Source organism: Podarcis filfolensis, assembly GCF_964270895.1.
Source record: "Podarcis filfolensis genome assembly, chromosome: 1".
In the NCBI taxonomy this organism is placed as follows: Eukaryota; Metazoa; Chordata; class Lepidosauria; order Squamata; family Lacertidae; genus Podarcis; species Podarcis filfolensis.
The window spans coordinates 67,056,296-67,078,928 of NC_139604.1; the positions used below are offsets into that span (position 1 = coordinate 67,056,296).

Genomic DNA, 22,633 nt, shown 5'->3' on the forward strand with positions numbered 1-22,633 from the left:
TAAAACAGCAATTTAACATGAATTTTACTATCTAACAAGACCATTGATCCAATAATCAATGTTCTGTACTGTAAAATAAATAAGACAGTATAGTAGATGATAAAAATTAAAATTATTTTTTTTTCTTACCTGCACTGATGATAGTCATTGTTTGAATGGAGGGCTTTTATCCATTTCCGCAGTCACAGAATCAATTAATCAATCAATCAATCATAAAACAAGCCACGGTCACAAAAATGAAAAAGCCGCACAAACTAAAACCCCCAAAATAGCAAAAACAAAAGCACCAAATATCACCTCAGAACACTGCAATCAGAAACGGAAGGCTTTAATTATGATTTGGGGGGGGGGCTTAAATTTGCTGGGCAAGGGTAAAACGGGATGAAAAAAGCCTTAATTACTATGTGGGGGACTCGAATTTGCTGCACGACAGTGAAAACGGAAGCTCAGGAGCATGTTCAACTTCCGAGGCAAAGTTTGAAAACCGGAACACCTACTTCCGGATTTGCAGCGTTCAGGTTCTGAGTTGTTCGGGAACTAAACTGTTTGAAAACCGAGGTACCACTGTAGTAAGATTCATCTAAAAATCAGGAAAGGAATCGAGTGAATTAAAATAATATTTCACGCTATTTACCAAGAGGAAAAGAAGCTGCTCTTCCTTGTCATTCAAGGCTCATTTAAATTAGCCTCCCAGACTGATGTTTAGCATGATACATAGGGCTAGGTATTCTATGTGCCAGCAGAAATCTCTTCAGGGTAAAACAAAGGCCTCTCCTTTGCACCTTGTGGTTTGCAAAGGCAGAGCTTCAGTTCCATGACAGTCATTTGTAGCAGGTAAGATTTGGAATGAATGAGTTCACACAAGTGTAGACTTCTCTTCAGAGAAGGCTAATTGGATTCTGCATTACTGTCTGGGAACTGCCATCAGTGCCGGAGGGAGAGAGCAAGCTCCAGAGGGATTCCAGAGAGCGTCCCGGGATGGAGAGAGGCAGCCCATCTTCTGGGGAAGAGAATCAGCGTAGCACCAGTGGAGAAGGGGGGCAGATGGGGGAATCGGCGAGGCGGTCCCATGACTCCTTGCCGGGGACCAGCGGGGAGAGTAAGGGTCCTCCGCTGCCTACGCCCTCCTTGCGCAGAAGGCTTCCGCGCAGCGAGAGTAGGAGGAGACTAGGCGTCAAAGAGCTTCTTTGCTGGAAGAAGATTAAGAAACGCCCACTGACGGATTCTGCCAGCGATTGAGACAGCCACGGGTGAGTGGCTGTCCGGACAGAAAAGGTTCACTCAGGCAACCCAGCCAGGTGTTGGCACCGGCTTACGCACGAGCAACCCCTAGAACCATTACAATTACATTCACTGCTGATTTTTTTCACTTGTGTGATTCATGCTTTGCCTGTGTTGCATTTCTGTCCACTTGGAGGTTCTGCTACCCCCGCACCCTGATTGCCTCTTGAAAGAGGGTGTGCTGCTCTGCTATATGGCAGTAGCTAACAAGCCAGCTAAAACTCAGCTGCTGAGAAAAAAACCCTATTGCTACTGGGTTCTCCCCTCATTACAGAAGGCATTTACACTCTGTATAAATGCCTTCTGTATTTCATTTCATTTTGTGTTCTGGATGGAGCGTTCTGTACTCTCTATTGCTTCCACATTGACAGGTGACTAGAAGCCTCATGCCACCATCACAGCCATGTGTACACTTGATCTCTGGCCACTTCCTCGACAGAGAATTGCACCCTGGGACAACCCCAGATGCTGCTCGCCTAACATAATGGAGCCGCAAAGCCAGAGGCAGGCAGGGTTGGTTGCAGGTATATATTCCTCGTGGTCTTCTCTTTCAGTAGGCTGATGCAGCACAAGAAGTCCTGCACTCTGTGATTTCCAGAGGGCAGGGTTAGAACTAATGGATGGAAATGGCAAGTGAAATATACTCAGAGTCGCAAAGTGATTTCATGCTCTTTATTCAGCTCATAGTGGTGAGGAGGAATGAATGAAAGTCCCCTCAAAGCATCTGCTTTATATACATTATTTACACAATGGGCTGCACATGATTGGCTAATTCCAGAATTCTACTGTAAGCCAATCAGGTTGTGGATTCACTTCTATCTGGAGCATGATTGGGTGGTTCCTGCCAACCAATCATACTGCTGCATTGTTCTAGGACCAATCAGACTGCTGCATTCTGAATCCTATTGTTCTAGGACCAATCAGACTGCTGCCTTTTGGATCCTATTGTTCTAGGACCAATCAGACTGCTGCAGTTTGGATCCTATTCAACTCAGTACATAACAGCAAGGAAGCAGATTTTGGCTAACTAGCAGGAGAAACTTTCACAGTATGAGCTATCTGGCAATGGATGAGGCTGCCTTGGGAGATAGTGGGCTGTTCTTTACTGGAGACTTTTAAACAGGGGTGGCCACCTGCCAGGGATGCTGTTGTTGCACCCTACGTTTCAAATCTTGCACTGACTGGGGGTTGGTTTAGAAGACCTCCTGGCTTCCTTCTAAGCTTGACATTCTACTGAGCATGGCTGAAGCATTCCCAGGAATGAATTGCTGAGGTAGCAAACAGGAATTGAGGACAAAGTGGGATTGCAGTACATGGAGCGGCCACCTACTATGGTCCTTTCCAGGAGATGAGGAATTCTGCTCAGTTCTGCCCACCTGTCAAATTCGGCCTGCGAGGCTGATCCTAATAAGGAGCAAAAAAGGTTCTCCGTCCCTGCCATAGTTTATTGTTCTACTCTAAGTGTCAATTTATTCTGCTGAAATTATAGGGTACTCTCTGTTTCTCTTTTTTGAAAATCTCATTTGGCTGCTTTTATAGCAAATAATTCAGTTTTTAATATCTCCCATCCCACCTATGTGGATTCAAGGCATCAATATGTGCTGGAGGGACATATGGTGGGGCAGCTTCATGACACTGCCCCACCTCGTGGTGCTATGGACAGTATGGATCAGTCCTCAAACCTAAAGTCATATGAATTGCTAAGCTCTGCCTCAATGAAATTCGACATATGTATTAAAATTGAAATTCAGGCTTTGACAAGTGCAGAGAAAGTGCCACCTTTGGAACTAACTTCTCAAGCTGCAGCCCACAGTATTTATTTATTTTGCTTCTGGCTATTCCTAGTTAGTTGAGCAAACTGCTGAAATAAGAAGTGCCAGACAGTTTCTGTGTTTCTTTAAAAATGCAGTTTAGGGACACATGCAAATCAACTCATGCTTTAGACACTTTTAATACACATTTTTATAATTTTTGCGAGGCCTCACCAAGACTCCTCAGTGGAGCACTAACAGAGCCTTCTTGTGAGCACACACGGAGTCCCTTTTCAAAAAAACTGGATAGTCCCAAATGCATTTCAACACAGCTGGACATTGTTGGAGGGATGTTCAGACCAGGCATAGGCAAACTCGGCCCTCCAGATGTTTTGGGACTACAATTACCACCATCCCGACCACTGGTCCTGCAAGCTAGGGATGATGGGAGTTGTAGTCCCAAAACAGCTGCAGGGCAAGTTTGCCTATGCCTGGTCCAGACTATGTGTGTGACTCCAAGAAAGAATTGACAATGATGATGATATTCGGATGTGAAATGGACCAACTATTGAAAGTCATCTTGCAGGAAACACCAGGCAAAACAATATATACACACAAATCTATGTGTCTGAGTGACCTGAAAACCTAATCATTCATTGCTAATAGATGCTGCAATCCACACCAGATCACCAAGCTTGTAGGATGCCATGAACCACCGATGGGGAACCTGTGGTCCTCCAGATATTGTTCGACTCCAACTCCCATCATCTGACCATTGACCATGCTGGCGGGGGCTGATGGAAGCTGGAACCCAGCCACAGCTGATTGACCACAGGTTCCTCATCCCTGCCATAGAGGAAATCCTGATATGACCATGCTTCATCTTCCTCTTTGTCAAGGAGCAGCGGTTCCTGGAACTCTTCCTGTTACCATTACTGGTCATTGTTGCAGCTTTAGAACGTCCCAAATATAATTAAATGGCTTTATATGAATGCCAAGTCTTTTACTCAAGGCTGCTTGCCATTTGAATCTTATTTCTTTAAAAGGACCCTCTTTTGGCAGCTTGAACATCTGAGCACTAATCCTAAACTCTAAAAAAAGCAGAATGTTAAATCAAAGACGGAACTCATTTTAATGGTGTGCAGAAGCTCTGACTTAGGAATATTGCAATTTAGGCTGCCATATTATGCACATTTACTTGGAAGTAAAGCCCCATTGAATTCAGTGGGATTTGCTTCCAAGTGTACGTACTTGTAATTGCATTGTTAGTGAGCTCTGGAGTTACATAACATTACCACTTTTTTCTTTTCTGTACTTTTATGAAGGTGTGTGCATGGAGTGGGGATTGGAGGATCCGAAGAAGCAGCCTGCCAACTTCTGTTTTTTACTTCGTTGTAGAAATATTTGTTTGTATGTGTTTCAAATAAGTAAACTGACAATATGAAACTACAGTGATTGTTTGCTTCACAGGTTCATGCAGGTCTAATGATTAGGCCTGCAATCCTTTGCACATTTACTTAGGAATTAGTTCCATTGAACATAGTGAGATTTGCTTATTAGCAGGCATGCATAGATTGAATTGCAAAGAAGCTGAATGGGTTATGCCAGCACAAAAGCTTCTGTGCTTAATTTTGTTACATTTTGAGTTGATGGTCTCTCATTTTTTTCTGTTTTCCTCTTTGATAATTTGCAAAACATGTTTAGATAAAGCAGAGGAGAAGTGAGACAAGAAGACCAGATATTAGCCAGTAAATTTACTTGCTGCTGGGGACTTTTATTTGATGCTTGAAAGGGCAGGCTGGTGCCCCTACATAAAAATAAGTTGACTTGTAGGTAAATGCTGCTGCTTGCAATTTGAAGTGGCAAATTTGATGGAGACAGTGTCCCTTGCAGCATCCCTCCAGATATTATTAGGAACATTGCAGGAATGTTAGTACATTTTTAATAAGGTGCTGTTTTCCCCCAGAAGAAATCTTAGAAATGGAGCCTTAACTGATGATATCACAGGCCCCATGTGCACATGGCACTCTCAGTTCTTCTGATGTCCTTGGACATAGCAGTCAAGGCTGGTTCACCCAGGCAAAATGTAACACAGAAAGGGATTGCCATTTATTTTACTAGCAGCCTAAAGGTAAAGACGGTAATATACTGTATTTTTAAAATATCGTTATAAACCTGCAGTCTTCTACCCTATACTGTCTTCTTTCTCTGGAACTGACTTGATATATATATAAATACTTTTACAATCTGCCTGCTTGCTTGCTCACTTCTTGTGGCTTCATAGTTTTCTCATTTCTTCTCTCCTCTGTTTTTCTCTTTATGTTTCTTTTTGGTTGGGGTGTCTGGATTCTCTCAAGCAGTACAGGAGCCTGAGCAAGAGGACGTAAAGGTGGTAGCAGAGTCACAAGCTCCAAAGCCAACTAAAAAAGCCAAGGCAGCCACAGGAGGCTGCCAAACTGGCAACATCAGAAAGGAGAAAAAGGGGAAGCACAAAGGTTAGCTGCATGCTGCTGATTATTAAATAAGAATGAGACAAGTCACCATATGTTTATACAATGGCAAGGGGTGATTTTTTTTTCTTTCATATTTTTTCATTCAAGCTACACATTGTCCGAAACCTATATTATATATATGTATAAGCATTCAATAGATGGAGTTTGCATTGTCCAGTTGAGATATCAAGTGCACCCAAGTACTGATATTTCCACTCCTTTAATTGGTGGTGTTAAGTAAGGATTTAATGCTTACCACTTTCCCAGAAAGCCTCAGAGCAAGCTACAACATGTATAAACCAAAGTGCAAGATTCCAGTAACAAAGCAATAATATAACAAGTCCCTGGTGAATGCTGCCCAGAAAATCCTAGCTTAACCCCAGTGACTCAAATCCAAATTAGAAATGTTTTCAAGACTTTTGAAAAGATACACATATCCACTCTCTCTGCCGAGTCTCCAAAGAGACGTTTTAAATTTATTAGCTACTTGCCACATATACAGAGTGTAATTATTCATTATTTATGTATTTTTAATAAAAAAAATTATAGCCTCTCTGGGTGGGAAACAATAAAAGCATATGAAAACAGAGTGCGCTCACAATGAGCAAAATTAACAAAATCCATCAGATGCAGCAGATCAGCCCCAAATCACAGCCACACATTAAAAATTATCAAAAACTTAGGCAAACAATTGTATTTTAAGCTAGTGTCTAAATAATAACAAAGTCAGTGCCTGCTGAATTTCAATAGGGCTGTTCCCCTCGCTTGTTCTAATGACATTTTTTGCCCATTCCATCTAGCATGGAAAGCCTAGATACAGCTGTATCCAAGCGCTTGTATTTACTGATTTATCGATTGCATTTTTGGGAACATATTTTCCTATTCCACATAAGAAAGGCCAGTGTTTGCTAGTAGATATTTGGGTTCACCTTTGTGGATATGGGGGTGGACTGTCAAGAGGCTTTCAGACTGGGCTGCTTGACTGCATCGCCATTGTACCTATTTCTCCATGTGCAGCATGTTGTGCATGAAGACATGGGCGTGAAGCTCCACTCTGCCAGTCATTGTAGCAGGATTCTACATGTGTCTGTGTGTGAATGAAGAGCAAAGGATCTGCTTGTTTTCTGAGCACAGTTGGCGCTTGTGACAAACAGAACAGGACATGTGACAGACTCCACTGATCTGGGTGATGCACGTGCCCAGCATTCATTGTCACAACCTTGGCAATCCCAAGATCCAAGTTAGATGTGACATTTGTCACACAGGTAGCCCATGCACAGTTGATTTTCAAATAACAAATAGCCTGTGTGGGTAGCAAACTGTTGTTGGGTGTTGGGAAGAGGTGGGCTTCCCCTCTTTGTCTCCGTTAGAATCCCCCAGCCTCCACAAGGTGAATACTTAGGTGTTGGTTAGTCATTCTTATAGGGACCATGGCAAAGTCTTGGCTCCCACACCTCAAAATACCACAGTCCTGATTTAGCTCTCTCACACACCCTGAGTCAGGGGTCAGCAAACTTTTTCAGCAGGGGGCTGGTCCACTGTCCCTCAGACCTTGTGGGGGGCTGGACTATATTTTGAAGAAAGAAAAAAAAACAAAAACAAATTCCTATGCCCCACAAATAACCCAGAGACATATTTTAAATAAAAGTACACATTCCACTCACGTAAAAACACTCTGATTCCCAGACCATCCACAGGCCGGATTTAGAAGGCAATTGGGCCAGATCCGGGCCCCAGGCCTTAGTTTGCCTGTCCATGCCCTGAGTTAAAGAAAATTCAACAACAGAAGGGCAAAATGAATGACAAATGCCCTCTACTTTGCCATTTAGTCAGTGTACACCTAAGGTTCCCATACTGCTGGCCCTTTTTCAACTGTGCTATCCATGCTGCTCTGCTAAGCCCTTGGTCTGGAATTTGTATCTAGAAGGGGCTGTTTGTAAACCTCAGCCTTGAAAAATTGTGCATCAGGAATGCAGACTTGCGAAGTGCTGTCTTCCGTAGTGTGCCAGAAGGCAGAGATACCCTGTATAGGCAGTACACCTGCTTTTCCAAAATCTTCCAATTATCTGGAAATCTACCTAGTTTATGCAGAGGAATGAGATTATACTTGGCATGGTTTAGGAAACAAGCACTCACTTGATTTCTGAATTTGAAAAGGCTATTCATTTTAGCTGAAGCGCTGGTGTATTCTCTAACTCTATATACAATCGTCCATACAAAATGCTGATTGAATGATTTTTGTGTATCTCGGTCATGAAAGGCCCCTCTTACAAATCTCTCGGGACAGAGCCAAGTGCTGCAGGTGCTCTCCAGTGTGGCTTTTTCTCTCACTGCAGTGGCAGTTCTGGGTCAAAATGGCTGTAGTCCTAATTAATTAAATCTAGACCCAATTAATTAGCTTTTTTAAAAAAACTATATTGTCTGTGAAAGTAGTGTTTACCTCAACTGGACTGGATTTAAGGTTTTGGTTAAAAAATAATACCACACTTAATGAGGAAGAACTGTGAATGCCTAGTCTGTATTTCTCAAAGAAATTTAGAGACAAATGTTTGTGATTTTTGTTTAAAACAACACGCCGTGCTTTTAAGGATGAGCAGATTAGAAACTATGTGTTGTTTTGAACGTATTTATTTTCATTAAGCTTATGTATTAATATTAATGAATGTATATACTGTAACTAACATTTTTGGTTTTGGTAAAATATTTAGGACTTTCCCCCCAACTTGCACTCTGTTTTTTGACAGTGAGATTTTCAGGCAGTGAGATATTTTGGGGGTGGGTGGGGGTGGGTGGGAGTAGGATGCAAAGGAGTAGGATAAAAAGTTTCATATCCAATACATTTTGGACTTGGCTCCTTGGGCATATTCCTCTGCCAACCCTGACCAATGTTCTTTATCAGAGTAGCCTCCATCTGCTCAAGAGCATCAAACCACACATCAGGCTAATAATTCATGTTCCTGGTTTTTAAAATTTCACAGTCTAATATCAGGAAAAGATGGAGAAGGGAAAAACAACAACAACTATGCAAACATTTTCTGGAGATTTTTCTTCACACGTTTTGGGGATAAGACTAGCATTTTAATTTTATTATATATCAGTTGCGTGTTAGTGTCTCAGTTGCTCCAGTTGATTGGAGGGCTTCTATCGGCATGGAAGTAGGTCTCTATCGTTAATCAAATGAGGTTGCATGTGCATAGGCAAATGTGACTTGCATCTTTGTGGACCGGCCAGCATCTGGTGCTCTGCGCAGAGAGCTAACGTTGTGCTGTTAGCTCAGTTATTTCCCCCCACCCAGTGGCGTAGCGTGGGGGGTGCAGGGGGGGCCGGCCGCACCGGGCGCAACATCTGGGGTTAGGGCAAATCCATGGGTTAGGGGGCGCAAATCCACGGGTTAGGGGGCGCAAATTACTTGCCTTGCCCCGGGTGCTGACAACCCACGCTACGCCACTGCCCCCACCACAATCCTTATTATCCCCACAAGTCATCTGATTAGTAGACTTCATTTGTTTTAAAAGGGCTTTTGCTTGTGCAGCTCCAGACAGTTAAAATGTCTCACCCCCACAACTAGGATCTAAGAGAATGGGAATTTCCCTTCCACGGTTTTGCTTTTGGTGTCCATTTACTTATTTATGGTCACAGTTCACTTTGATAACTTACAGATACAGTAGGAATGCATAGTTTGGGAGTTCAGTAACTGGTAGAATTCTAATGGCTGAGAGTTTGCACAAAAATCACAAAATTTATTTTGTATATCATATGCAGTGTATCCCCTATTTGGCGGGACCCTGCGGTGTGCTGTTAGAATTCAGCTGTACTTGGAAACAGCATGTTCCTAAAGGGTTTTCATGCATTTAGATGATGTAAGACTCCCATTTCATAGTAAGGCCAATCTCGTTGGGCTAAAAGTAGACCAGGTTTTATGAATGATCAGCTAATTCCGAGCTGTAAACTATTGAATTATACATGAGCAGTACTCAAAGTCTCTCTTGTAATAACTGAATGCAGAACCTTAAATGTAAAAACCGATGGTTTTCTGAGTGGCTTCGTGGCTGATGACATTGCATTCAGGACAATGTGATAAAGATGAACACCAGGGAAATATTAGGCATAACGAAGCTGCACTTTCATAAAATGAGAGAGAAATGGTTAGTTACTGGATGCACCTAATTGTTTGTGCAGGCTGATTGCATTCCCTGTGTACTTACAGGCCAATAAAGAGCTATTGCTTTGGTGCAGTGCATAAAAGCTCTCATTAGAATTAAGGATAGGTTATCCAGCCCTCACAATGCACATTAATAGAAACCCTGCTTTCTTCTTCTATTTTTAAGTCTCCATTTCATAGGCAGGAAAATAATAATTGCAATAATTTTCAAGCACAAACATTACCTTGTCTCAGCTATATGATTATAATGCCATCCTTGCTAGATCGCTGATTAAATATATGCTTTGGAGTCCTGTAAATTCAGTTAGTTGTGGCCATGGATGTAAGATGACACATTAAAATTGTCCTTTTGACCTCAGAACAATTTAGCTGTAGTGATTATGATTTCTGAAATTAGTTCTATTTCAAACTCAGTCAGTCGTGAGCATGCTACTTTGGAAAGAACAAGGAATTACAAAATCCAGACAACAAGAAAACTTGTTAACTCCTTAAGTGGCTGTAAACTCCTTAAAATGCACACTTAAAATCCCAAGAGTGGTGTTCCAGAATTGTAACTGAGCAGATTGCAATTCCAATAGAATAGTTTCCCTCTACTATGACAAATGGACATGTTCTTATTATTTAAAACAACTAAGATGGGGGCAAGCTTTATGGTATCCCAACTTCAGGGGCACATCCAGACCAGAACAAATTCGTTAATTCCCTCTGACATTTATGCCTTACCTCAGAAAGATGCAGAAATGAATTAGAATGACTTGCCAGGTTGCCTCCTTAAGGGTGCAAGTTCAGCAACAATGAAATCCTCCTACTTTCAGCCAGGGCAACTATCCAAAAGGGATGAGTGCAAAAGATGTCTTGTGCCTGAGTAGACAGCTGAATAATAGGAACAGACTACTCTTGTACCAGAAGAGCCATCAAGGCAATTTCCCCTGCTAACAGAAGTCCAGTCAATAGTTGAGCCAGATACCAAGTCCAAGAAGAAACCAACTTTAAAAAAAATAATCTAGCAATGATCAAACCCAGACAAGACAATAGAAATCCATGATTGAATCTCTTCACAAATATTTTGGTGTGTTTGTGTGAGAAATCCAGATTGGGACCATGGTGGTGTGGGAGAGAGGATTAGGTCTCCCTGCCACCACCATTTCCCTGATAAAAATGGTTTGCTCCAGAACTGCTGCTTGCTGTATGTATGCAAAACTTTATTAAAAATAAACCAAGTGACAGAATTAGGAAGGTATGCACGGGGCAAAGGTAAACATATTAGTAATGGGTAAGACATACACACACACACACACACACACACACAGAGAGAGAGAGAGAGAGAGAGAGAGAGAGAGAGAGAGAGATTAATAATACAGGAGGTGGTGAACATAAATTGCATAGAGATGTGACAGCAGAAGTCTCCTATCCAAACCAGTTGCAGAAAGCCTTAGGTTTCCATCCTGTACAGGTTTACCTGGGAGTAAGTCCCATTAAGCTAAATGAGTCTTACATCTGAATAGACATGAATAGGCTTGCTAGACCCAACCAGTTCCATGCATTCTGAAACTTCTTCTCTGTTACCATGCAGTAAGATGCCTCTGGAAGAATTAGGGCATGGGATGGTGATTCCCCTTTTCTTTGTCCTCAGCATCTGATTGTGGCACCTCCAGACTCAGAGGCAGTATACCTCTGAATATCAGAAGCTCAGGGGATTGTGGTTTAACTGGGAAAGTTAGTAACCATAAATCATTCAATCTGCTATAAGGATTTATCTGCCTTCATTAAGAACAAGGTACAAACTTTTGCCCAACTTCAGTTGCTAAAAAGGGACATTGGATGACAGATCAGATGAAGCAAGGCTAACTGTGCCCTGTTCCTTGCACAATTGTCGCTAAGAGTTATCTAAAAATAGGCTCTATTCTCAAAGAAATAGGTGGGTTTTTTTTAAAACGAGCAAGGAATTCAGATCATTATCCGGCTACTTCTCCTGTTCACTTTTCAAATGTGAATCTCTTGAGAGTCGTGGTTTGGATTAAATGAAAGCCTTTACAGTGTCGTTTTGGTTAGCTATACTTCAAAATAAGTTGTCTTTTTTAAAAAAGAGTTGGTGTCTTCTTTTTACTCCTAACCTCCTATCATTCTTCTTAATTTCAAAGCAGGCCAGTGTTTCTTTGATGTATAGCAGTGCCAACTTTCCAGCAGGGTTGGCGATGATGTGGGCTTTTCAGCAGCACTTCAGAATTCTAATGCGCAGATGTGACTCCGCTGTATACACTGGGCCTTTGAATGTAATAAATATCCCAGGGGAAAGAGCTATGAACTACACATCCGATGAGGCCACTTGGCTTTGTTTGTAGGTTTACATACATTACGGTTGAGCTGAAACTGCGCGCACACACAATTTCATTTTGACTTCCAACAGGGAGAAATACCTTCACTAGGGATGGGGGAACATCTGGCCCAGGGCCTGAATCTGGTCCGCCAGGCTCTGGACCTCTGGACTTGGGCCCCTATCCCCTGGCTGAGGCCCTCATTGGCCCTACTCTGCACCCTCCTCAGGTGCCTTTTCCTGGCTGGAATGTGTTTTGGATCTGTGGTCATGTCTCTTGCTTGTTAGGATGGACAGATGCAGTTAGAACCCCCTGATTCCTGTAGTTCTGTTAGGAAAGCTACAGTAGCAGCTGGTTACTGTCAGGGCAGAGGACAGGAAGCGAATGGATGAGAGTCAGCTTTCTCTGCTCTTCTTTCCATCCTCCTTCTGAAAACTCATTGGACACTGCACCCATTATCAAGAGGAGAAAAATGGGACATATTATTATTATTATTATTATTATTATTATTATTATCCTTCCTCTGGTTAACAACAAAAAATTACAAAATGAGAATCCAAAATACATAATAAAAACAAGAACAAAAACACATTTAAAAGACCATCAAATGTTAATCAGCCAAAGGCGTGGTTATAGAGAAATGTTTTTGCCTGGTGCTTAAAGATATATAATGAAGATAATATAAAGAAGACACCAGAGTAGCCTATCTGGGGACAACATTCCACAAACGAGGAGCCACTGCAGAAAAGGCCCATTCTCGTGTTGCCACCCTCTGGACCTCTCGTGGGGGAGGCACACACATATCTAGGAGTCATCATAAAATATCTAACATGTAGCTATAATTTTTCAGTTCTGCTTATATCTAGATAGATAGACAGACTGATTTAGCACATGATTCCTTTATGAGGACTGAAATACAGAGGTGTGCTTCTGTTTGTACAAGACATTGCGTGATCCCTTGCATAAGGTCCCAAGATAAGTGCTAGCCCAGGGTGTTGTACAAACCCTTCTGCAGGGCCTTGTTCGGTGCCACACAATTTCTTCGAGTAGCTCATGTACAACACAGAAGAGCGCCATTGGCAGAATTACTCCTATCTGTAGCTCTAATCCACTGTTTTGTATTGCCTTCTGCTGCAAATATTTTGATTTAATCGCTAGTTTGATGATTGTAATCATTTTCTCCCTGCTTTGCCTTATTTTTGAGTAGCATGTGTGAGTTTGCACTGTTGAGCAATAATAATGTTTGTTTGTGTAGCCATACTGCCTTTCTACAAAACGTATGTATGTATTTATTTTTAAATATTTTACTTAGGCTGCTTTTCTGTGCAAATGCCCACCCAAAGCAATTAAAAACAATAAAAGAACAATTATACTGTATCGAACTGTATCAAAGCTACAGTTCAGCAGCAGCCCCCATGAAAATAAATATAAATGATATATAAATAAGTGATGCTCACTCTAGAATCCCTCTGGATATTAAATTGTAGATAGCGCTCTTCAGATGAAGGCTATGACATTCTGGATGGGAATCAGCATATTGGTGCATAACTAGTATGTTAAGGGGTTCGGGTAGCACATTTCTGTGTTTGATGGTGTGACCCTTTCCCCTCTTAAGTTGGGCACAAACAGAAACAGATGCACACGTGTGTCCCACCCACCCACACCGCATTTTACATTGTATGCATGTCTGTTCTCTCACCGTGCAGAGAAGATGCCTGGCTTAATGAGTGTGCGAAACCATTGCAATTAATTGCTATGCTAAGTCGCACCAGTGGCCCATTCTATGCAGTGCTCTGTCTCGGGCGAATATCCAGTGAAAGGAAAGTGCTTAAAGGGAACTGCAAGGAAAATCTGCCTTGTAAAGTATGAATTAGTTCCCATGGCTACCTTTGCTTCATTAGTTACTTGCAGAATTATTGTGGCTATAGTGCACATAATTGTCTCCCTAAAAAGCTTTTCTGCATACATTTTGCAGGCTTATTCTACTAGTGTAAGCATAAGGCACTTTTGTGGCAATTTAATTCTTTGTTGCCAGTTCTTAAGTGCCAATTTCTAGTGTGCAGAAATTCAACATTAACATTTTTTAATTTACTTTAGATAGTATGTGAGAAATAATAAAGTTGCGTGGTCACAGGAAAGTAAAATGCATGATGCAAATTAATGCTAATAGCCAAGGAGGGAATTAGGCAATGTTTGCCCAGTTCTGATTTGCTCCCCCCCCTCATCCCCATTTGTGATCATCTTTGCAAGAGACATTATTAAAATATTGACATTTTGAAATAGTAGTCAATTCTGCCTAGTGCTCTGCAGTTTCTGTCTCCGGTAGTTCATAGAATCATAGAATCATAGAATCATAGAGTTGGAAGAGACCACAAGGGCCATCGAGTTCAACCCCCTGCCAAGCAGGAAACACCATCAGAGCACTCCTGACATATGGTTGTCAAGCCTCTGCTTAAAGACCTCCAAAGAAGGAGACTTCACCACACTCCTTGGCAGCAAATTCCACTGTCGAACAGCTCTTACTGTCAGGAAGTTCTTCCTAATGTTTAGGTGGAATCTTCTTTTTTGTAGTTTGGATCCATTGCTCCGTGTCCGCTTCTCTGGAGCAGCAGAAAACAACCTTTCTCCCTCCTCTATGTGACATCCTTTTATATATTTGAACATGGCTATCATATCACCCCTTAACCTCCTCTTCTCCAGGCTAAACATGCCCAGCTCCCTTAGCCGTTCCTCATAAGGCATCGTTTCCAGGCCTTTGACCATTTTGGTTGCCCTCCTCTGGACACGTTCCAGTTTGTCAGTGTCCTTCTTGAACTGTGGTGCCCAGAACTGGACACAGTACTCCAGGTGAGGTCTGACCAGAGCAGAATACAGTGGCACTATTACTTCCCTTGATCTAGTTGCTATACTCCTATTGATGCAGCCCAGAATTGCATTGGCTTTTTTAGCTGCCGCGTCACACTGTTGGCTCATGTCAAGTTTGTGGTCAACCAAGACTCCTAGATCCTTTTCACATGTACTGCTCTCAAGCCAGGTGTCACCCATCTTGTATTTGTGCCTCTCATTTTTTTTGCCCAAGTGCAATACTTTACATTTCTCCCTGTTAAAATTCATCTTGTTTGTTTTGGCCCAGTTCTCTAATCTGTCAAGGTCATTTTGAAGTGTGATCCTGTCCTCTGGGGTGTTAGCCACCCCTCCCAGAGGGCCCAAGACAGAACCCTGTGGCACCCCACTAGTCACTCTTCTCCAAGATGAAGAGGAACCATTGATGAGCACCCTTTGGGTTCGGTCAGTCAGCCAGTTACAAATCCACTGATTGGTAGCATAGTCAAGACCGCATTTTACCAGCTTCTTTACAAGAATATCATGGGGCACCTTGTCAAATGCCTTGCTGAAATCAAGGTAGGCTACATCCACTGCGTTCCCTTCATCTACCAGGCTTGTAATTCTGTCAAAAAATGAGATCAGGTTAGTCTGACATGACTTATTTTTCAGAAATCCATGCTGACTATTGGTGATCACAGCATTCCTTTCTAGGTGCTCACAGACTGTTTGCTTAATGATCTGCTCCAGAATCTTTCCTGGTATTGATGTCAGACTGACTGGGCGGTAATTATTTGGGTCCTCTCTTTTCCCCTTTTTGAAAATAGGGACAACATTTGCCCTCCTCCAGTCTGTCAGGACTTCGCCTGTTCTCCAGGAATTCTCAAAGATGACTGCCAGTGGTTCTGAGATCACATCTGCCAGTTCTTTTAATACTCTTGGATGCAGTTCATCTGGCCCTGGAGACTTGAATACATCTAAACTAGCCAAATATTATTGTACTATCTCCTTAGTTATTCTGGGCTGTGTTTCCTCTGCTGAATCATTTGCTCCAAATTCTTCAGGTCGGGCATTGTTTTCTTTATCGTAGAAGACTGAGGCAAAGAAGGCATTGAGGAGTTCAGCCCTTTCTGTGTCCCCTGTTTGCATTTCACCATCTTCTCCTCTGAGTGACCCCACTGTTTCTTTGTTCTTCCTTTTGCTACGAACATACCCATAAAAGCCTTTTTTGTTGCTTTTAACCTCTCTAGCAAGCCTGAGCTCATTCTGTGCTTTAGCTTTTCTGACTTTGTGTCTACACGTGCTGGCTATTTGTTTGAATTCCTCTTTGGTGGTTTCCCCCCTTTTCCATTTTTTGTACACATCCTTTTTTAATCTTAACTCAGTTAAAAGTTCTTTAGATAGCCACCCTGGCTTCTTTAGGTACCTTCCATGTTTCCATCTCATTGGTATTGCCTGAAGTTGTGCTTTTACTATCTCCCTCTTAACAAACTCCCAACAAATTTTTGAACCGCACAGAACAGGAAGCATGTAAACCATTATGCAAAGAAATTGAAATATTACAGCTTATAGCAGTTCAAAAATTATTTTTATAGGGCTGACAAATAAGTAAACACAAGCACAACATTTTGTACATGCAAGCATAAAATCAGAAGCTGAAATGCATATAATTCTATTTTGTTTTGATTTTCTGTCACTATAGCAAGCTTTTTTCTCAAAGGTACCTTTACATTTTGGTTCTGAGTTTGGTTTGGAGGATTGTCGGAACGCATCCGATCCTTGTTTCATGTCGTTCCATATTGTGGTCTTTTAAGCAGCTATGTGGGTGGGGCTAGCCTTCCATATCCAGTGGCTGTGCAGGCAGGTGACACACTCAATCCATTCCTCCCCAGCCTACAGCCAAAGCAGCTTCTGTCTTTGCCTACCATGAACCTGGAACTTCCAAATGTCAGGCAGGAAGCAGTGATAATTCCACATGCCTCTTCCTCATGCCAAGAAAAAAAAGCATGGGCAGCCATTTCCTACCACTGCCTGCCTCTTATCCAGGGTCTCCTGCAGCTTACGCAGGATGTGACCAATCTCTATTGGTTACAATGGTAGTTTTAGGCCACTTGAGGTGCCATTCTAAAGGCAAGTGCTCTGTGAAAGGACTTCCTATAACATTGCTCTTTCAGTACTCTTCTAGATAACAGTTTTCATGCTAACTGATCTAGAGCCAGACCCCTGGAAGCAACAGGAAGCAAGCACTCTTTTGTACGAAAACTACGTTTCTTATTTAAATATACCTAAAGATGGCTGCTAGGTTTGACTTCTTAGGTATGCCATGGTCAAAGGTTGAAAAACACATGTTGTCTCTGGATAGTGACACTGTTGTTTGACTTTTTCTGCTTGATAGGAATTGATGGTCCGGCCGCTTTTCAAGATGATGTACAGGAAGTAGGGAGCCAAGTTCAAATACTTACTGTTGGAGAGGCTTGCCAAGATGAGGATGATGGTGAGACAATAGCTACCAGTCAACAACAAGGGACACAGGACCTTAGACTGACAATGCAGAAGAAAGGTAAGGAACCATGAAACTTGCTGATGCTGTTGGCTGTTGGTTCTACTCGGTTTGATTACAGGTCACCTAATCCAATGGATTCAGGTTACAATAAAAGAGATTTCAAATAAACATCAGGAGATACTTTCTGATGGCAAGAGCTGTTTGACAATGGAATGGACGCCCTTGGAAGGTGGTGGTGTCTCCATCATTCAAGATTGGATGGCCATCTGTCATGGATGCTTTGGTTGAGATTCCTGCATTACACGTGGTTGGACCAAGTGACCCTCAGGGTCCTTTCCAACTCCAGAATACTGTGATTTTTTTATTTTTATTTTTATTTTTACTAAAAACCAATTCATAACCAAAATAGATGCCAGAGTATGGCTAGTTAATACTACTGAGATAAGGACTAACTTGGTCCTCATTGAGTCAAGATTCCAAGGTAACCCATTCCAGTGCGAAACAGCTTTGCTTTAGAAATGGGTATTACATTGCGGCTAAGATTAGTTTGAAGAAGCAGAATTCAAGGCCAGGGTTGGAAAAGCAGCCTAGGCTCTGCCCTTCCTTTCTGAGGCCAAAGCCTAAATGATAGGAGTGTGGGGAGCAGAGTACTAAAAAAAAGGAGGTTGGTTGTAGGAAGGTGAGGGTTTACCTACTTTTCAAATAGGCGGGTCTTCAGCTTGTTTTTCAATAAGATAGCATCCTATTTCCCATCCTATTTTCACAGTGTATCATAATTTGCCCCCCCCCCCCGAAGTCAAATCTGGGTTTATTATAACTCAGATGCGCTGTATTTTTTATTTTATTTTTTAATGAGCTGATGTTTTCACTTATACCTTCTTGCTATGCGTTTTCTTGGAGCAAGCCAGTAAGCCTGTTAAAATTGACACACTTAAGGGCCTACTGTAACAAGTTTGTAGGAAAGTGTTACATGAAAATACGAGAGCTTAGCTGCCTCACTTCTCAACATCAGTGGATAGCGCCATTTTGTACGTAGGACTGAGGCTTAGCTGTGTGACTGTCTCCCCTCTCCCGTGGTGGAGGATTATATTATGTCCTAGAAGGATCAAGCAGCGAGTTTTAATGACTAGGGGACTTGGGATATTTCTATTAAGGAGCATGGCTTGCCAGTCTGGTATCCAAGTAAGGCCTTTGAAAGCCAACTAGACTCCCTTGTGGATACTGAGAACATGTGCAACTCTTTCACTGTATTCCGCCACACCCCCGTCAGTTTAATATTATTGAAAAGCTATAAACAACAGAAGGGGATTACTTGCAACTATTTCTTCCAATTTCTTTGCTCCGTTTTGAACTTATTCTGTTCAAATTCTTTGGTGGCAGCATCAGCTAATATTTTGCTCACAAAACAAATGCTTCTTTGTTCCCTGTGGGGCATCCAAAAAATGTCCCTCCCCTCCAAACTTGCACTTCCTGAAAATATAAAAATGTACAGGAAATACAAGGCCTGCAAAGAATGTCAACTGTTTTGTTTGATACTCTAATCTGAATATGACAACAGCAGCTTTAGTTACTGGGAAATATTCTGCCATTTAGATTTCAATTTTCCTTGTCGGTGAACAGAGTCAAAAGGACAGTACAACTGTTTCTTACATTATAGCAAGCATTCTGTTTCTGGGACGCTGTCAGTACCAGTTATGTCACTGTAACAATATGAAAATTAGCAGCCTTCGGTAGTCCTTAAGTAGCATTAACAGCAATGAATTAATAGGCAGAAGCCACATTGCAATCGTTCTGCAGTGTAAAGTCTTTGTATACTTAGCACATCTTCTGTTCTGAGAGGGTAAAACACAAGTCTTTAAGATAATTTCCCCCAACCTGGTGCCCCCCCCCAGTGTTTTGGACTACATATTTCCTCATATCTGCCTTCTTGACCACTTTGACCTGCTGAACTGGCATTGGTGGTGCCACTTTGAGGTTTTCTACAATCAAGCAGTAAGTAAATGTTAATAAATAAATAAGGCGCCCATCAGCTCCACCCAACACAGCCGTGCTGGGAGATGTATTCCAAAACATCTGGAGGGCACCAGGTTGGGGAAGACTGCTCTAACACCTTCCATGGGTGTGACCCTTATCATTTTTTTGTCATGTACTTGCATCTCCATTTACATATGAAATATAGGATGGTGATGCTATGGAGTATGGGCATAAGAATTGTCCTGCCCTGACCCATGGTTTGGATAAATATTCTGCTTAAATCAGCCTTCTGTCTATTTGTTAATGTGCAGAAAGATGCCGTAAAAGGGAAAGAAGATAGTTTCCTGCTGTAAAAGACTTTAATGGAAAACAAATGAACAGCTTCTCTTGTTATTCTGTACTAATGTTTATTTGTTGCATTACACGTGTTTCAGATTGCTATACGACAAATAAAAATGATAATAGCAATAAAAAGACAGTTTCCATCTTCTGTTGTAAATACCCAGAATCCAGTCACTAGAAGTATGCCATCTCTGAAAATCAGAGAATTATCATAGCAATTGAGACGTACATTCAAACAGAATATTATAAAAGCCTTTTTTAAATCTGTAAATGTGATGGATGTCCCATAGGCATTTCAAGTAGCATGAATTTTGATGAAGAGGAGGATGAGGAGGATGAAGACAGCTCAAGTTCATCACAGTTGAATAGTAATACACGACCAGGTTCTGCAACAAGCAAGAAATCAAATAAGGTGAGAACTCTGATGTGGTGAGGCCAGGTCATGGTTCAAACATTTGTCAAGAGTCATCTAGTGCATTTGCTAGAAACAGTAGTATTCTTCAGACTAAAGCCATCCAAACAGATTCCTCTTAAAATCCTTTATAGCGAAAAGATCCCATACTTCCACTGGGCTGTTGGCTCTATTGGAAGCAAACTTAGCATTTGTCGTATGACAAGTGTGATGAGCACAAACAACATAACAAATATTATGCAACATTGTGGTGAGTAAACATTACTTGTGAGACTTGGAGGATATGCTGTAAAGTCACCTGTCCCATATGGATTGCTCCTGATCACAAGCTGTTGTGTGGCAAACAGATCAAACGGTTGGCGATTGCTGACTAATGCCGCACGTTTCCCACTTTCTCCCCTCCCTTAGTAGCAGTGTAGAGTGACTTTCCTAATTATGGCTGAAGGCACAGGGCCAATGAGAAACTGCGTCAGAGCTATTCTGCCTGGCTGGCTGCCCTCATCAAACTTCTGAGTGGCAGTGCAATCCTAACTACATATAGTCAGGAAGAAGTCCTGCTGAGTACATTGAATATTAACATTTCATCAGAGCTTGATAGGGTCAGGATTGCAGTGTACACTGGCACCTGGGTTTCATCGACCATTTGGAAAACCCCGGTTTTCCAATGTTGTCAATTCAGCACATGGTCTTTGATACACGTGATGTTTGTGGTCCCTTCCAACTCTACAATTCTATAGTTCCGTGGTTCAGTGAGGACATATTGCCCCACATTCTGGCTTTTGTCCAGTTCAGGTGCATCCCCTTTTCCAACGCAGACCCTGCAGGGCCACACTTCTGCTCTTGCTTGCCTTTAGAATGATTGGATCCTGCTGTCTTTTTTTTTTAATGACAAAGTAATAATCATAAATAAAAAATAAAATAAAAATGTGCTCCCCACCACTGAGACCATTCCATTGTAACTATCCAACCTCCCAAAATTTCAACACCTCTTGCAATAGTTTGATCCCTTTCCATTTTAACAGTACAAATTCTACAAACACCTTCCATATCTCCTCAAAATCATTTCTCCTGTATATTCCCCATCTTACCTTAATAGCACATGTTAATTTATCATTAATAGCTATATCCCATACCTCTTTATACCATTCTTCCATTTTACATTCTGCTTGGCCCTTCCATTTCCTAGCTGTAATCATTCGTGCAGCTGTCAATAAATTTGTGTCTGTCTTTTAAGCACATGGTCGCTTTTCTTCCTCTCCTAGGAGTCGGCCTCTGGGCCTAGCCCTTCGACAAACAACCCCATCATAGAAGTAGACGACCTGGAGGTGTTTGCTGTGAGACCTGCTCCTCAGGGTGTTACTGTCAAATGCCGAATCACAAGGGACAAGAAGGGCATGGACCGTGGAATGTACCCTACTTACTACCTCCACCTGGAAAGGGAAGATGGGAAAAAGGTCATAAAGCAGATCTTGCTGGTTGCATATAAAACAGCAAAAGAAAACATGCAGAAACAAGCTTGTACAAGTGGGAAAATCCATATCCCCAGAATTTGGACCATCCACCCCCAACATATGAATGCTTAAAGTTGAAAGCACATTATAACCTGCAAGCAGAGAGAAAAAAATAACATAACAGTATGCTTTAATCTTGTACATGCTTTCCTGGGAGTAAGTCCTGTTTAATTCAGTGGGATTTACTTCTGAGTAGACCTATATAGGATTGCCCTGTTAAGAGACCAAACTCCTCTATGTTCTCTGCATTATTTATAATTAGGAATAGTATATGTGATTATTGAATAACCACTTGAATGTTAACATTTAATTTTTGAGCTTGTACAGGTTTTATTTCTCCCATTTCATTCAAGTATTTCCCCAGTGCTAAGTGTCATAAGACACACTCTTAAACATGGAAATTTATTGATTTATTAACTGTATACAAACAGAGACGTTTAGATGCTGTGTCTCATTAGGACATACCTAGTGAGGCAATCCAATCTTGAGCCATATGCAAATAATCAAAAGTACCAAGGAGTGGAATGGGGAGCGGCCTCTTAAAACATGTATCTTCTTGCATCAGATATGGATGGTAAACATTTTAGGGCAGTTTCACACATTTCTAATTGCCAGGTGGTGGCCACTGAATAGCAGTTCCAAGAGTCCATGCAGCTGACTTGACATCTGGAATCAGCTTCCTATCGTAGATGGTCAAATTGTACAGAAGTACATGAAGTGTAATCCTATACATATTTATTCAGAAGTAAATCACACTGAAATCAATAGGACTTGGTCCCAGAGAAGGGTCCATAAGATGCAGCCGTAGGTCAGCTCATTAGACCTCAGGGAAGTGCAACCCTGGTTTGGGATATTTAACATGCCATCCTGCCAGTCCACGTGGAAAGGCAATGCCACATGCTACAATAGCTCCATGGAGCTGGGAGTATGCGGAAATGATTTTCAGAAACATGTCAGAGTAGCTTGCATTCTCTTTTCTTTCTGAATGTGTTAGCAACACATGGTACCTTGGGTTACAAACGCTTCGGGTTACACTCGCTTCATGTTACAAACACTCTGCTAACCCG

General features: G+C 41.8%; 1 protein-coding gene across 5 annotated transcripts in view; it reads left to right on the forward strand.

The window, feature by feature from the left end:
• Positions 1-22,633, forward strand: part of TUB (TUB bipartite transcription factor) — a 118,398-nt gene that overhangs the window by 85,067 nt on the left and 10,698 nt on the right. For 3 of the 5 annotated variants that reach the window (XM_083590174.1, XM_083590175.1, XM_083590176.1), the window contains exons 4-7: positions 5,393-5,527; positions 17,220-17,384; positions 19,934-20,055; positions 21,318-21,509. In XM_083590174.1, coding sequence (XP_083446300.1) covers positions 5,393-5,527; positions 17,220-17,384; positions 19,934-20,055; positions 21,318-21,509 — 614 coding nt within the window. The remainder of the gene's footprint in view (positions 1-5,392; positions 5,528-17,219; positions 17,385-19,933; positions 20,056-21,317; positions 21,510-22,633) is intronic. The other 2 variants (XM_083590177.1, XM_083590178.1) reach the window with 1 other exon arrangement.